General features: G+C 38.4%; 1 protein-coding gene across 3 annotated transcripts in view; it reads right to left on the bottom strand.

The window, feature by feature from the left end:
- LOC144600657 (phosphatidylinositol-binding clathrin assembly protein-like) overlaps positions 1-17072 on the bottom strand; it is an 83594-nt gene that overhangs the window by 19566 nt on the left and 46956 nt on the right. For 2 of the 3 annotated variants that reach the window (XM_078412505.1, XM_078412508.1), the window contains exons 9-13: positions 13361-13446; positions 9817-9940; positions 4314-4349; positions 4054-4202; positions 3026-3126 (exon numbers count right to left, since the gene is read on the bottom strand). In XM_078412505.1, the coding sequence (XP_078268631.1) occupies positions 3026-3126; positions 4054-4202; positions 4314-4349; positions 9817-9940; positions 13361-13446 (496 nt within the window). The remainder of the gene's footprint in view (positions 1-3025; positions 3127-4053; positions 4203-4313; positions 4350-9816; positions 9941-13360; positions 13447-17072) is intronic. The other variant, XM_078412506.1, reaches the window with a different exon arrangement.

The raw sequence follows: 17072 nt of genomic DNA, 5'->3' as shown, positions 1-17072 counted from the left end.
TTTATCCATTCACCTTTGTCTTCCAATGGTAAAATGTTTTAATCAATGAGATCCCTCGACAGTGCCACATGTTAGAGAAGTAACTCCATTTTTGTTTTGTTGAAATCCAGCAGCAGTCATTTCACAACTGCAGCAATAAAACAGATCTTGGTTTACACCGAAGATAGGTCCTCTTCTCCAGAGATGCTGCCTGACCTGCTAAGTTACTACAGGATTTTGTGTCTATCTTATTGCAGGTTATCCCATTTCATCAGTGTTGTATGTTTGATCTGGAGAGAAATATTTTCTTGTAGCTAAAATTATTGAAGTAGTTCCAAGATTCCTTTGCTGCTCCATGATCTATTGTTTTTTGTTCGCCTTACACCTCTAATGGTTTAATTCCTTGACAGACTTTGAAGCAAGAAGAACAGCTGCCAGAAATGCACATGTTTCAGTTAGGCTCATATGATTCTTAAAATTCCTTGGCCTTTTCAATGAGCATTGATTTGAATATCAGGACTTCTATAAAATAGTCTAGCTTATGCAGCTTAGATTTATGTAGAGTATGCTTTGTAAATTTACTGCTTCAAAACGTGCACAAAATTGAATGACATTATTGTTCTATATCTTGATGTAATAGATGGTGAAAAGCCTACATTGTCGTTCTTCAAATGATTCTGATTTTCAATTGATTTAATCTGGCTTTTCAAACACAAACTTATTCAAAATTGCACAACTTATCTGAAGAAGGGTTCTGACCTCTTCCTTTTCTCCAGAAATACTGCCTGACCCGCTGAGTTACCCCAGCATTTTCTGTCTTGCTTAACTAACATGTTTACTTGCTAAAATAATTAGAAGTTTAATATGTCCTCAGGCATGAAGTCAGATGGCAAAAAAAATGCTTTTTATTGCATTCTTATTGTCCATCATGCCACTCGTGCCTCTAAATGGAAGCCTGGATTGAAGCTGTAAATGCTAATTTGCAGCATGCTCTGGAATCCGATATCTATTGCTGGCTCGCTGTCTAAAGCATAGAATGGTCATCAGTGGAAGCTAGTACTCTTGTCACATGGCTCTGGATAGCTTTGCAACTTGTAGGATGTCATGCCAAACAGGTTACATGACTGTTCACATGATTGTTTAAATTGCCGATATTTTCCCTTAGGGAGTTTCCAAATCTTATTTTGATAATATGATATGAACAGGAATTGTATCATGAAATTCGATCTGCATGGATAATTGTTTTAGCATTATTTGGAAACTAAATAATGGTTAAAAGGTGCTTAAACACTTCTTCATCCCTACATTTATTACTTTCTCCAGATTAGGCACCATTCATAATTCTACTGAAATGCAAACTTTCAATCAGTATGAGTTAAAGTCTTCAGTGAAAAAATAAATCTTAGTTTACCTTCCTCGAAGAATGAACTGAGAAAAGTAGCAAACATTTATCATGGATTTACTATGCAAGAATTCACTAACCTGAGATTCCTCAACTCCTTATGAGCATTAACATTGGTTAAGATGGATATATTTGAGCCACATGACAAGAATACTATGTTCCACTGATGACTATTCTATGCTTTAGACAACAGGTCAGCAATAGATATCAGATTATGGCGTGTGCCACAAATCATTAACACTTCCAAGCTTCCATTTAGAGACAAATGACACTTCAAGGGTGAAACATGCGCACATATAATGATTTTATATTATTATATTATTTATATATAAAATTTATTTAATGGTGAATGTCCAATTATGAAATATACTTGAATGATTGTGTTCTAAAGGGATCCATTTTTAGAAGCTCCTGCAGCAAATAACATGTATTTTGTGATGATTTGTAATATCCTTATGGTTTCCCAAGTATTTCAGGCATTAATAAGTCGCAAATCTATTTACGAAAGAAAAAGCAGCTTGGTGCACATTTATCTGTTTTAAATGCACATCTAAAATACAGCAAAGTGCTTACCCCCTAACCAGAAGATTTATACTCCAAATGAGAGCAAGGTGAGAAAGACCAGGAATCAGGATTTGATTTTATTTTGTTTGGAGTTTGCATTGCAAAAGTCAAATAAAATTCTCATGATTCAGAATTAACAATTCATTTGCAGCTTTCTGAACTTTTTGTAAACTTTCTGCGATCGGAGATGAGGAGGCCAAACATAACCAACAAAGGAACAACATTTGTTGAGCTACTTATAATATGCAAGAGTGTGAAAAATTGCCTTGCCTACCAGAATGGAAGGCAGTTGATGATATTGGAGGGGGTGGAAAAAATTGCGTGGGTCCTTTACAACTACCATTTATAAAGATAATTTGCATTTACTTCAGCTACAAAGCATGTTTTTTTAACTTGAAAAGTTTAAAAGAAAATTGATAGAAATTGCATAAAGAAGATGTCCGACCACAGGACTGGGAAAATAGCAGTTGGAAGCAGGGTGCAAATAGGCACTGCAATAAAAAAAATCTTAAGTATTCTCAAGTGTAATTGAAATACAACCTTTCTGGGATAATGTGCTGACGGTTTAAAACTGTGTAGATTTAAGATGATGTATTTATTTCACAAAATGCTGGAGTAACTCAGCAGGTCAGGCAGCATCTCAGGAGAGAAGGAATGGGTGACGTTTCGGGTCGAGACCCTTCCTCAGACCGATGTCAGGGAGGCGGGACAAAGGAAGCTAAAGGAAGATGATGTAGATCCAGAAAGATCAGTTTACTATCTTTCTACAGAATCTTGTACTGTAACTTTTTGTGCTATGTTTAGTAACTTATTAACTTTATTTATATGCTGTAACTGTAATTCTTTTTGTGCACAACCCGCAGGCATTGCCACTTTCATTTCACTGCACATCGAGTATGTGTATGTGACAAATAAATTTGACTTGACTTGACTTGACTTTAGTAAAAATTCTCATTGATACATGAATGTGAAATAAACAATGCTATTGATTCTACTTCAAGCCCAAGCAGCACAAGTACATTTTTTACCAAAATGAGGATAGTGTCAAAATAATCGATAAAGTTTACAAGAACAACTTACCCCCCCATGCATTAGCTGAGGTTGATATTGCTGGGGTGCTCTGCACTGTTGGCACAAAAGCTGACTGCATATTGAAGATATCATTGGAAAGACTGGGTGCACTGTACAAGAAACCAAAAAGTTCCAAATTAATGTCACATGAGATTTCCAATATAAAATATTAGAATAAAATATTTCTTATACTTCCAGGTTGACACTGCAAATGCAGGAGGGTAGAGCTCAGTAGTTAACCAAGCCTATTTTTGTTGGTCTCAATTTATGTCTGCATGCTGCCTATCTATATTGAATCCATTGAGAAGTTAAATTCAAAGCTTTCCACTGTTTGAACTGCCTTCGTCACCATTCTTAAGCTCCAGACACTGAGCCCAAGGAGCACAGAGCCTTCTCCACCGTGTGAATTGTGCCAAAAGATAGTGCACTAAAATACTTTTTACAAAGATCAGCAAGAGATAAAAAATCATAGCAGATAACAAATCAGATCCAATGTTTTTTAAAAACAAACTAGATTAAAAAAAGTTTGAAATAAAGTATTACAGTCTACTGCATACTTCATTCCTGTTCAGCAAACTACTGTCACTCATGCTCCAAAGAATTCCAAATAACCGTGAAAGGACGACATGGAAGAAATCAATATTCAAGCAGCTATTTTTTTTAGAACTATGTATGAGTGCACAGCTCCTTTTATAGAAGATTGATTGAAGTGCTCGGTAATCTTGCCATGCTGTTTCAAGCAAGGCCATTACAATAGAATATCTATTCTAATACTAATTTCTTAAACAGGTCATGCCTAATTTGCACAAAAGATGGCATAAGATTAATTTTACTTTTACAATTCAATACCTGATAATTTTCTTTATTCTTTGTTATTTTATTATTATTATATTGATATAAAAATGTCGAAGAACTGACAGTCCCCAGCATGCAAATCAGATCAATTAGGTGAACTCAAACTGGTTAAATTAGTAACACAAGATTAACGATTCACACCTATTATGAAGGAGTTAGGATTAAAAGTAAAATATATTTACCTGTTAGTACTTGATACTGGTGTGGCCACTGCGAATAGATCAACTGCTGTCGACGTGTTGATACTCTTCCCTGATGTGGAGCTCGGAGACACGGTGGTAGATGCAGTTGCTGACTGGGGTTGCATTGGTATCTCTTTATGCCGCTGCTCCTGTTAAGAAGAGAGTCGTCAAATTTCTCATGATGTCCTTGCAAATAAAAAATACACACAGGGTAAATGAAAATGAATCCAACTGTTAAAATAATAACGGATATTACCTACCTGCATCAGAAGTCCACGTGGAGTAGCATCATTTGCCTACATGTACAGTGATTACAGATTAGGTACTGCTAGTTGGGGGGAGTGATTCTAAGCCAAGGTCACACAATTTCAGATTCTGAGACAGATTACTTGCAACCAAACAACAGCTGGTCAGACACAAAGTACTGGAGTAACTCAGCAGATCAGGCAGTATCTCTGAAAAACATGGACAGGTGACATTTCAGGTCAGGGCCCTTCTTCAGACTCCCAGTCTTAACAAGAACCCACGATCCAAAACGTTATCTATCCATGTTCTCCACAGATGCTGCCTGACCTGCCGAGTTACTCCAGCACTTTGTGTCTTATTTTGTAAACCAGCATCTGCAGTTCCTTATTTCAGTATCTGGTTAGTTTCTTCAATGAAGCAATGGTTAAAAAACTGCAATATTTTCTTCAAAACTACATGTTTTTAGTTGGTTTGCAGACTTGGTTTGGCCCAAGTTCAATTTATGTGAGTTAGTTGAGCCCATATTGGTCAAGGTTGGCATGTGATAAAAAAACATTAACATCCCTGGACTAGAACACAGATGATGCCAAGGGGGAGAAACAGACTTGGTTATAAAAAAAACAAAAACACTATCAAAAATCATATTCTAAAATACTCACCTGAAAGTTGTATCTTCTAGGTTTACAATGCCCTCCATAATGAAATTACCTCGCTACTCAGAAATGTCTACCACAGTAAATGATATCCAGCTGAATAGTGCATTAAAGTATTTAAGGTCCATAATTGAGCTTCTTTTAACCCTTTTACTTTAATCACCATCATAACTCTCTATTCCCTTCCCCTCATACTTTTCCAGCCTCATTTTATATACAATACTTCATGCCTTTACTACTCCCTAACAGTGAGTTCCACATTCTCACCATTGAGCAACAATATTTCTTCAGAATTCTCCATTTGTTTTCTTGATGACTACATTGATAACCTTTCATTTTGTTCCATCTCGGGACAATCAAAATACTTTAAAACACGCTATCTAGCCATTACTTAACTTGATTTGACCCCAGCCTACTGTTTTTATCTGGAGAGTAGTGACTAGCTTGTTCATTTTTTCTCGACATGTACAACTTCTCATTTGGAATCACCTTTGCGAATCTTACTATGTACGGCGTCTTATGCCTACATAACATTATTGTGATATGATGACCAAAACTATACAGAAACTTCCAAATATACTCTATGCAAGGATTTGTATAACTTCTCTACTTTTCAAGAACTTCTAGAAATAAGCTCCTGTATTTGTTATGTTTTTTTACATGGTCTATATTTTTGTATCTCCCATATCTCTTCAGTCTTCATTTAGATACTTATTTTCTGAGCAATGAGAAGTCCATATTTTCACTTCCAAAATACAATGGAAGGAAACCTATAGTGTTTGAAAGCAAACAATGCCAATCAGTGTTTTCATCTGTTCTGCGCCTATGCAAGGTCAGATTAGTTTAGTTTAGAGACACAGAACGGAAACAGGCCCTTCAGCCCGAGTCCACACCGACCAGCGATCCCCACACACTAACACTATCCTACACACTAGGGACAATTTACACTTATACCAAGCCAATTAACCTACAAACCTGTACGTTTTTGAAGTGTGGGAGGAAACCGAAGATCTCGGAGAAAACCCACGCTGTCACGGTGAGAACATACAAACTCCGTACAGACAGCACCCGTAGTCGAGATCAAACCCGTGTCTCTGGCACAGCAAGGCAGCAACACTACCGCTGTGCCACCATTCCAGTACAACTCATCTCCTGGGCACCCACTGGACTCGCACTGAGTCTATGGATGAACTCCTTGATCCGAAGAGCCCAATACATTCATATTGAAAAGACAAAGTGTCAGAGTAACTCAGAGGGTCAATCAGCATCTCTGGAGAACATGGATAGGAACAATCAGTCTGAAGAAGGGTCCCGACCTGAAACATGACCTTTCTATGTTCTCCAGCGATGCTGTCTGACCCACTGAGTAACTCCCGCACTCGTGTTTTTGTTTGTAAACCAGCGTCCTTGTTTCTACTTTTCATATTGACGCTTTTATTTATTTGAATGGGACCATGTGAATTTAGGTAACCATTTACATCTGGACAATGCTCAAAGTTACTTTCACAACTGGCAACTTTAAAATTTCACAGAAATCATAAGATTCTATCATAATATATTGTTTTACTTATCACTACAATTTAATAATTGAAATCAGATTCATAAATCATGAATCTAATTTGCTATCAGTTCTGACAATCATTAAATAAAGACTGCAAATTAACAGGGATTATAGTAGATGGGACTATATGGTGAGCCTCACTTTGGTCACAATGGAAAATATACCCAAGCCAAATGTGAACATAGAAACATAGAAAATAGGTGCAGGAGTAGGCCATTCGGCCCTTCGAGCCTGCACCGCCATTCAATATGATCATGACTGATCATCCAGCTCAGTAACCTGTACCTGCCTTCTCCCCATACCCCCTGATCCTTTTAGCAAAAAGGGCCACATCTAACTCCCTCTTAAATATAGCCAATGAACTGGCCTCAACTACCTTCTGTGGCAGAGAATTCCACAGACTCGCCACTCTCTGTGTGAAGAAATGTTTTCTCATCTCGGTCCTAAAAGACTTCCCCCTTATCCTTAAGCTGTGACCCCTGGTTCTGGACTCCCCCAACATCGGGAACAATCTTCCCGCATCTAGCCTCTCCAACCCCTTAAGAATTTTATATGTTTCTATAAGATCCCCCCTCAGTCTTCTAAATTCCAGCGAGTACAAGCCTAGTCTATCCAGTCTTTCTTCATATGAAAGTCCCGCCATCCCAGGGATCAATCTAGTGAACCTTCTCTGTACTGCCTCTAAGGCAAGAACGTCTTTCCTCAGATTAGGAGCCCAAAACTGCACACAATATTCCAGGTGCGATCTCACCAAGGTTGTACAACTGCAGTAGAACCTCCCTGCTCCTAAACTCAAATCCTCTTGCTATGTGAAGACAGTTGGTGCAGTGGTTGCACCCATTTAAGTTACCAAATACGGTCACATTACTGCATGTGGTATCAGCAACAGTTGCCAGGAACCCAGCTGGGTCACTAATATACTTTAAGGTAGGAAATCTATTATCCACCAAATCTGGCAATATTTAAAATCCCTCAGTGACAAAGTCCAATTTGTGATTTTTCCTCGCATATTACAATTAGGATGGCACAGTGGTGCAGTTGCTGCCTGAGAGTGCCAGATACCCAGGTTCCATCCCGACTATGGGCGATGCATGGAGTTTGTAAGTTCTTCCTGTAACCCTGAGTTTTCTCTAGGTGCTCCAGTTTCCTCCCACATTCCAAAGTTGTGCAGGTTTGTAGGTTAATTGACCTCTGTAAAAAGTCCCTAATGTGTAGGATAGAAGTATTGTGTGGGTGATTGCTGGTTAGCATGGACTTGGTGAGCCAAAGGACCAGTTTCCACGCTGCATCTCTAAACCCTAAATTTCCACAACAGGAGCATTGTCACTACAAATGCAATTCAAGAAGTTCTCACAGCATAACTTTATCCAGGGCAAGTACTTCTACAAGTAATGAAATAAAGAGGGAATAAATATTTTTTGGCCATTAGTACCATAATTTCCGCTAAAATAATATTCAAAATAATGTCCAAAAGGGGAGTAATGCAGGCTGAAAGTCAGTCTTGGTTTGTAGTAATTGAATTGAAAAGTTTTGCCGCAGAATCCAGACCAAAATGAGTAATATAAGGCTCAGTCATGTATCACAGTATAGATAACCAGCTGAAGTGGCATTGTATCATTTGAAACTAAACAAACACGGATATGTTTTGACCTTTTATGATATGCAAATAAATTAATTTCCTCACCATTTAAATTTTTAATTTAGACATTAAATGTTTTGCATATTTTTGCCATAGGTTACTGCAAATTAGCTACTCTCCAGTCGTCCAGGACCACACCTGTGACTGGAGAAGATGGAACAATCTTCTTCAAGGCTCCTGCAAACTCCTCTCTTGCCTCTGCCAATAATCTAGGATGGATCCCACCAACACTTCTAACACTTCCTCCTCCTTAATTTCAAACTGCCCTTGCATGTTAGCATTCTCCACACTGATCCTCAATGTCCTCCTTGGTGAAAACAGTTGTAAAGTGCTAGTTTAGTACCACACCTTCATACCCAGACACAAATTCCTTCCTTTATCCTCGAGTGGTCCTCCCTTCTCTCCGGTTACCCTTCTTTTTAAAAAAATGTAGATATAAAATGTTTTGATATTTTCTTTAATCTGACTTGTCAAAGCTATTTTGTGGCCCTTTTTGGCCCTTCTAGTTGCCCACTTTCATTCTTTTTAAAAATATTCCTCAAAGGCTTTGTCTGATTCCATTCTCTTAAACCCTGCATGCACTTCCTTTGTCTTTTTGATCAAATTTACCTATTTGATCATCCAACTTTCCTTTACTTTGCCATACGTATCCCTCCTCCTTACTAGAAGATGCCTGTTCTAAACTTCGATTAACAATACAATTGCATTTTACTTAGGACGTGCAATATTGGAATACAACTATAAATGATCAGAGGTCCAGTTAAAGCCAATAATCTGATTGAGTGCTAAATTAAATGCATCCACTTTTGATTTTGACATAGCAATCCCACATATTAAAATCCATACCATACAAGACTCTTGTAATTTACACATCTAACTATACATTTATATATTGATGTTATTTTGCTGCAGCGCAACTCAGGTCTATAGAATGATTGACAAAGCTATGATAGTTAAAGAATAATGGGAAGAAAACAACATCTAAACAACATCTAAACTTTAGGTCTAAGTTTCTGAAACAAGCCACCCACTCAGAATCTACTGTTAATTTAAAAGCAGTTAAGATATCTTTTAGCCATTTTTTTTAACAGAATGTAGTTATTTACAGGGCACACTTTTGCCAGTTATTATTGACAAGGCAGTAGCTACCAAATTAACATTCTCAGAATTGGTAGATCGATGTTCACATCTTGCTCTGAGTTTCTTCTGCATATATTGCCAACCAATTAAAAAGCGATGCATTAAAATAGAAAATAAAAAAAACCAATATTTAACTTGGGTGCAAAATATACAATGGCTTCATTATATATGTTTTCAATCTCTTCATCCCGACTTCTAACTGCAAGACTCCATTGTTACATAGAAATTTACCCCCAAGCCCAACAATCCCTTCACTCAATCCCAAAGCAAATCCAAGATCAAAGCTATGATAAAAGACTAGGCTTTAAGTATTCTAAAACAGCTGTAAGAGGCACTGATGAATGTTGAAGCAATATTTCACTGTCCATTTTCATTTAAATGCATATCCATATAATCTAAATACAAAAATAAGGAGCTAATGTTAATGCTTCAATAAACCATGTTGGAATGGCTTATTGTATATAACTTGATATACAGGTTATACACAGATAGTTAAATGATGAATAGAGAAGCAAGCCACAAACCTTGAGAGCTTGTAGTCTAGCTTGCTCCTCTTCCAGAGCTGCTTGTTTTTCCCGCTCATCAACTTTACTCAAGGACATCCCTGTATTGGAAAGAGTGGAGACTGCATTCGATAGGGTTGTTGCTCTGTGGAGTGGGAGAAAGATACATTTAAGAAGTTGTCAATTAAGCTTGTTGACAACACTACTGCTAGTGAATTTATTTACAATTTGAGTACATCTATTTCTACTTCTATCCCTATGTCAGCTGTATTGATGTGAACAATTTAACCTGCATTTTCTCTTTAAAGATTGTTTTCTGTGCAAGTTGACGTTACTGTGTAATTCATTGTTTGCTTTACAACACACTACCTCAAGTCAAGGCTCATTGGCTGACATAGTGCTGTCAATACATTCACTGAAACAGATTGCAGCTTTATTGCTAATCTAGTTATTTCCAAACATGACCAAGCTTAGGTTTGTACTTTAGTTTTGTAAGGACTAGAATATAAAGAAATTGAGGACAGTGAGAATTAAGTGGCCTCCGTGCTTCATATTGTGTATTAGTGGCATCAACTAACATGAAATTACGAAACTAAACAGTAAAGTTGATGGTTTATTTCAGCTTGTAATATTGGCCGTATTAAACGTAACCCTGCAATACCATTTACTGAAGAATCCCTTTATCATCAACAGCTGAACTGAAAGTATTGAATAGAGGCAATGATATTTGTTGAAAAGCCGGCACAACATTTTTCAAGGGTATTTAAGATATATGTCTTAAACTATTAACTTCGCCCTATAAAATTACATTATTTATTTTAATTAAAAAAAATATAGCAGTGTCCTTCACAAAAGCAGAGTACAATGAAATCAGAAAATTTGATGAAATTTCAATTGTCACTAAATATTCTTTGGTCTTTAGTCAAACTTGAGAGCTTTGCAAATGTCAGGTTAGAAGAAATCTGGTAGTATGACCAGACAGGATATTGTGAAATACTGAATCATGCAGATTAACGTTAAATATTTAATGTAAAAGATACACAAAAAAATTATACCACTTCATTCAAAATCTCTCACACTTGTCTAGAGCAAGTATCAGAAAATTCACCTCAGAGAACTCCATTTCATCCTCAGATATTGCCACATATACAAATATTTTGGTGCAGATTGGACATAATTTAAAGATTTCTTTAACAAAAAATGTAATTTTCATCTTGGTCACCACTACTCCTGCTAATGTTATCCATGATAATTTGTTCTTCCACTATTTAATTTGGATGATGGGACCAGCCTGCCACAAATTTGAAAGCGAGTCCAAGTTGGAAGGTGGATGCAGATAGGTTTCAGTGGGGTTTATAGACAAATTAAATGAACAGATGGGGATAAGACAGGTGGAACACAATGTAAAAAAATATGCTATAGAAAAAGTAAAAAATACGAAATACTTTTTAAACTGTGACAGATTGAAAGGTTCAGAGTTATGGATGACCATGTACGTATATTATTGCAAGTTAATGTGCATGTACTGCAAGCAATTTGGAATGCCAACTGGATGTTGCCTTTTATTGTGAGAGAATTTGAGAATAAGAGTAAAAACATATTTTGTCAATTATCTTCTTGAACAGTCCCTCAGGGCTGAGAATGACTTGCTTCCACGCTGGTTAATGGGTTCTGGGTTAGTTGATGAGCCTAATGTGGTCACCACACAGTCTTCCACAGATTGGGTAGATATTCATGAGGTAGTGCACCTGTTACATCGCTTGTCAGACTTCAGTGTGCTCAAAAATCCCTCAAGGTTTTCATACCTTCCTGAATGGTCCTTCTCCACTTTGACCAGTCAAGAGCCAGAAATTGCCAGGATTTAGTAAAGATGTTCCCGATGTTGGGGGAGTCCAGAACCAGGGGTCACAGTTTAAGAATATGGGGTAGACCGTTTAAGACTGAGATGATGAAAAACTTCTTCACCCAGAGAGTTGTGAATCTGTGGAATTCTCTGCCACAGAAGGAAATGGAGGCCAATTCACTGGATGTTTTCAAGAGTTAGATTTAGCTCTTAGGGCTAAAGGAATCAACATATATAGGAAAAAAATCAGGAACGGGTTAATGATTTTAGATGATCAGCCATGATCATATTGAATGGCGGTACTGGCTCGAAAGGCCGAATGGCCTACATCTGCATCTATTTTTCTATGTTCTATGTTTCTTCAAGTGAGCACGTAGCTGATTTTTTATTTCTGCCTGGCAACCTCCTTGATGGAGCTCAGGAGGTCGTGGGAACCATGACAGAGCTCAAAACAGAGTGTGTGTTTGCAAGTCTTTAGTCAAAGATGTGAACAATGTGACCTGTACAACACCGAACATTGAGTTTAACTAGAGCCCCAAAGTGGAGCAGGTTGACTTGGGAGAAGGCACTAAATTTGGGTCACTTATCCTTCCATGAATATGGAAGATTTTGCAGGGGCAGTATTGGTGGAATTCATCCAGGACCTTAAGATGCTAACTGCACATATTCCAGGTCTCAGATATATTTACAAGGGCAGGGAATCACTGCTGCCCAATAGACCAAGTCTTGGGACAAGTCTGGTGGTCTTGATCATCAAATACTTTTCTCTACTATTGATCAAAATCTGTACTGGTGTATTTAACGTGGCAGTAAATTTAATTGTCATTATATGCCCTGGCAATGCATATTTATCACGTTGACCAATTTAGGTTATCTGTCCTGAAATCTCCAGCTGTGGATCAATGTTATAAATACTCTTGTTACACTCCAGTCTTCATCAACGGGGACAGAGTGGAGAGTGTGTCCAGCTTCAGGTTTCTGGGCACACACATTTCAGAGGACCTCACATGGTCCACTAACACCGCTGCGCTGGTCAAGAAAGCACAGTAATGGCTGTTTTTCCTGAGGACGCTGAAAAAGGCTGGTCTGCCCCAACAGTTGCTGATGACCTTCTACCGTTGCACCACAGAGAGCATACTAACATACGGCATCTCTGTGTGGTATCTCAGCTGCATGGCAGCGGATAGGAGAGCTCTTCAGCGGCTCGTCTGCAGAACACAGAGGATCATTGGGATACAGCTACTAGCCCTGGAGGACATCTACACCGCACACTGCCTCAGGAAAGCCACCAGCATCTACAAGGACTCCACACACCCATGCCATCATCTGTTTGAACTACTTCCATCTGGCAGACGTTACAAGGCCTTCTACGCCCGCACCTCCAGACTAAGAAACAGCTTTATTCCTAGAGCTATAGCTGCTCTGAATCGGACCTGCTGAGTGCCGCCCATGATCTGTCTCTGCCCTCATGGTCATCTGGCACAATTGACCCTGCATGAACCTATTTGCACTTTACCTAGTTTCTTTTTTTTTCTCCCTTCTTTTGGTTGTTTTTTGTTTTTGCCGTGTTTTATTTATTTTATATCATCGATATGGAAGTGGCATTCTTAATCTCGTTGTACTTGTACAATGACAATAAAGATATATTGTATTGTAAGTACTTGGGATGATTTGATGTCTTAAACATAAACCTTCTGCTCCAATTATTGTGATAATTCTCACCTGTTTGCTGCAGAGAATTCTTTTGTCTTTTTTCCTTCCAGAGATGCCAAATGCTGCTCTAATGCTTCAAGAAGACTGCTTGGAGCCTGCAGTGAGAATGTGAGGAACCAATCGGTTAGATCTGATGATGAATTGCACTTAGCCTCATTATAATGAAACCCACATTTTCATCACTGGAAGAGTAGCATTGGCTTACATTGAATCAACAATAACGAAGAGGCTCTGCAAACTTCCTTTCACCTGCACTAATGAGATCAATATGAAAGTCAACTTCAAGATACTGCATTTCTATTTGTCCTGTTGGGGGAAAAAAAAGCTATTTGTTCCATTTAAGGTCACTGAATAATAGAAACATGATTGACTCGTTGAACCTCTTTATTTGCTCGTCTAAAATGGTTACTTTGTATTAGAAGGCAAAATATATATACTATACTCAACAACTTTAAATGAATGTCTTGCAAATACACTATTTATAATATCCAGATTAATAAAGCAACTGTACTTCTCCAGTAAACCACAAGGTGACATCCTGTGCATCAAGTACTTTTATATAGAATTCCTAACCAAGTGCAGGCTTGGTTAGCATTAGGTCCTCCATACACATCAAATTTAAGCTCAAATGAGCACAATTATAAAGCTGAGTGAGAACCTCCCTGACCTTCCCCATCTCCTAGTCCCTCCCTTTTTCTCCAGATTATTTATTAAGTGCAACATATGAAAATTGGTTTAGGGTGAACATGGTTTCAACCATGGTGTGATAATTTTTTAATAAACTTCCTGATCATTGTCAGTCTGTAGCACAGGCTGGAGAGAACATGAATCCCTATTCACTTTTGGAATGTAATTGAATAGGGGATTGGGGAAAGAAACATTTTGCAGTAAACTCGAATTTAAAAAAAGATTACTGCATATTTTTCCAATGTTAAAGGTACAAGTAGCATCATTTAATGCCCAGTTATCTTATTACTTGAGCCATGCAAGCTGGATTCAGGCAAATGTACCTAACAATCAATGCTACCCAGCAACATGCAAATTGTATAGGATTAGCCAAAATAGTTTTGGATAGCTTGCATCAATAGAAATGTTACTAAGGAAGATACAAGCAATCTCCCAGATGTTCTAGTGGCCAGAGATCCTAAGGTGACGGAGGAACTGAAGGAAATCCACATTAGGCAGGAAATGGTGTTGGGTAGACTGATGGGACTGAAGGCTGATAAATCCCCAGGGCCTGATGGTCTGCATCCCAGAGTACTTAAGGGGGTGGCGCTAGAAATTGTGGACGCATTGGTGATCATTTTCCAATGTTCTATAGATTCAGGATCAGTTCCTGTGGATTATTGTCCCACTTTTTAAGAAAGGAGGGAGAGAGAAAACAGGAAATTATAGACCAGTTAGTCTGACATCAGTGTCAAGATGCTGGAGTCAATTATAAAAGACGAAATTGCGGAGCATTTGGATAGTAGTAACAGGATTGTTCCGAGTCAACATGGATTTACGAAGGGGAAATCATGCTTGACTAATCTTCTGGAATTCTTTGAGGATGTAACCAGGAAAATTGACTGGGGAGAGCCGGTGGATGTGGTGTACCTTGACTTTCAGAAAGCCTTTGACAAGGTTCCACATAGGAGATTAGTGGGCAAAATTAGAGCACATGGTATTGGAGGTAGGGTACTGACATGGATAGAAAATTGGTTGACAGACAGAAAGCAAAGAGTGGGGATAAATGGGTCCCTTTCAGAATGGCAGGCAGTAACTAGTGGGGTACCGCAAGGCTCGGTGCTGGGACCGCAGCTATTTACAATATACATTAATGACTTGGATGAAGGGATTAAAAGTACCATTAGCCAATTTGCAGATGATACAAAGCTGGGTGGTAATGTGAACTGTGAGGAAGATGCTATGGGGTTGCAGGGTGACTTGGACAGGTTGTGTGAGTGGGCAGATGCATGGCAGATGCAGTTTAATGTGGATAAGTGTGAGGTTATCCACTTTGGTGGTAAGAATAGGAAGGCAGAGTATTATCTGAATGGTGTCAAGTTAGGAACAGGGGACGTACAACGAGATCTGGGGGTCCTAGTGCATCAGTCACTGAAAGGAAGCATGCAGGTACAGCAGGCAGTGAAGAAAGCCAATGGAATGTTGGCCTTCATAACAAGAGGAGTTGAGTATAGGAGCAAAGAGGTCCTTCTGCAGTTGCACAGGGCCCTAGTGAGACCGCACCTGGAGTACTGTGTGCAGTTTTGGTCTCCAAATTTGAGGAAGGATATTCTTGCTATTGAGGGCATGCAGCGTAGGTTTACTAGGTTAATTCCCGGAATGGCAGGACTATCATAAGTTGAAAGACTGGAGCGACTAGGCTTGTAAGCACTGGAATTTAGAAGGATGAGAGGAGATCTTATCGAAACGTATAAGATTATTAAGGGGTTGGATACGTTAGAGGCAGGAAACATGTTCCCAATGTTGGGGGAGTCCAGAACCAGGGGCCACAGTTTAAGAATAAGGGGTAGGCCATTTGGAACTGAGATGAGGAAAAACTTTTTCAGTCAGAGAGTTGTGAATCTGTGGAATTCTCTGCCGCAGAAGGCAGTGGAGGCCAATTCTCTGAATGCATTCAAGAGAGAGCTAGATAGAGCTCTTAAGGATAGCGGAGTCAGGGGGTATGGGGAGAAGGCAGGAACGGGGTACTGATTGAGAATGATCAGCCATGATCACATTGAATGGCGGTGCTGGCTCGAAGGGCCGAATGGCCTCCTCCTGCACCTATTGTCTATTGTTACAACTCACATGCTTGTTTTTTTATAACTTCCATTCTTTTCAGAAGATAGTTTAAGGTAGTGCCTTGATTTTAATAGTCCCATTAAGCTTCTCATAAGGTGAATTTGTTTAAAAAAAAAGTATTTTAGCAAGCAGTTACAGCAATAGCTACAATAAAAATCATGGGTGCGTTATTCAGTAACTGTGCTAATACATGCAGTTTAGAATTAAGGGTGCAAATCAAGATTAACATTTAACAAAGAAATTAATAAGATTACAGCATGAGCACAATTCACTCTCCTTGTAGATATCTACCCAATCATTGTGCCAGGATAAAGTGCTGCCAATAATCATCTTGCTTCTTACCCATCATTGTTAACTCTGATCCCTTCACCCAACATATTTATACTTCCAAACTTGGGAAAACAGAGGTTAGTATGTTTCTCTGCGACTGGCTTTACCACTATTTTGTAACAGAGAGCTAGAACCCTTATGCATGGAGCATCATACACTTAAAAAAAGTTAATTTATCCAATTTCAATTGGTCTCTTGTAATATTCATATGTTAAAACCCTTCTAATTATTTATACACATTTCAACATGTATCAGCTTTCAAATTTCAAGCAACTGAATGCCACCATATATATGTTATCAAATCCTTCAATCCTTATCGCCGACAATTTCCTCTTCCATCTGACGTCCATAAACACATAAAATTCACAATCAGCATCATTCAAACCCTACTTTTTAAATAATCTCCAAAACCCCCTTTGATTGTGCATTTAATCAACATGGAACTTGATTTATGCATAAAGAACTTTATGTTGACCTCTGTTCTGATATAGTCAGAGCGTTTATCCACAGAATGTTTTCATCCAGTTCTGTGGCCATTCCTTTGCCTAAATTTGTTTCCATTGTCCTTCAATCAATAAGTTGCACCCTGTAAATTCTACCAGTA

Source organism: Rhinoraja longicauda, chromosome 15 (genome assembly GCF_053455715.1).
Source record: "Rhinoraja longicauda isolate Sanriku21f chromosome 15, sRhiLon1.1, whole genome shotgun sequence".
NCBI classification, from domain to species: Eukaryota; Metazoa; Chordata; class Chondrichthyes; order Rajiformes; family Arhynchobatidae; genus Rhinoraja; species Rhinoraja longicauda.
Note: the sequence above shows the minus strand (reverse complement) of the source record. Positions and strands in the feature narration are given on the sequence as shown.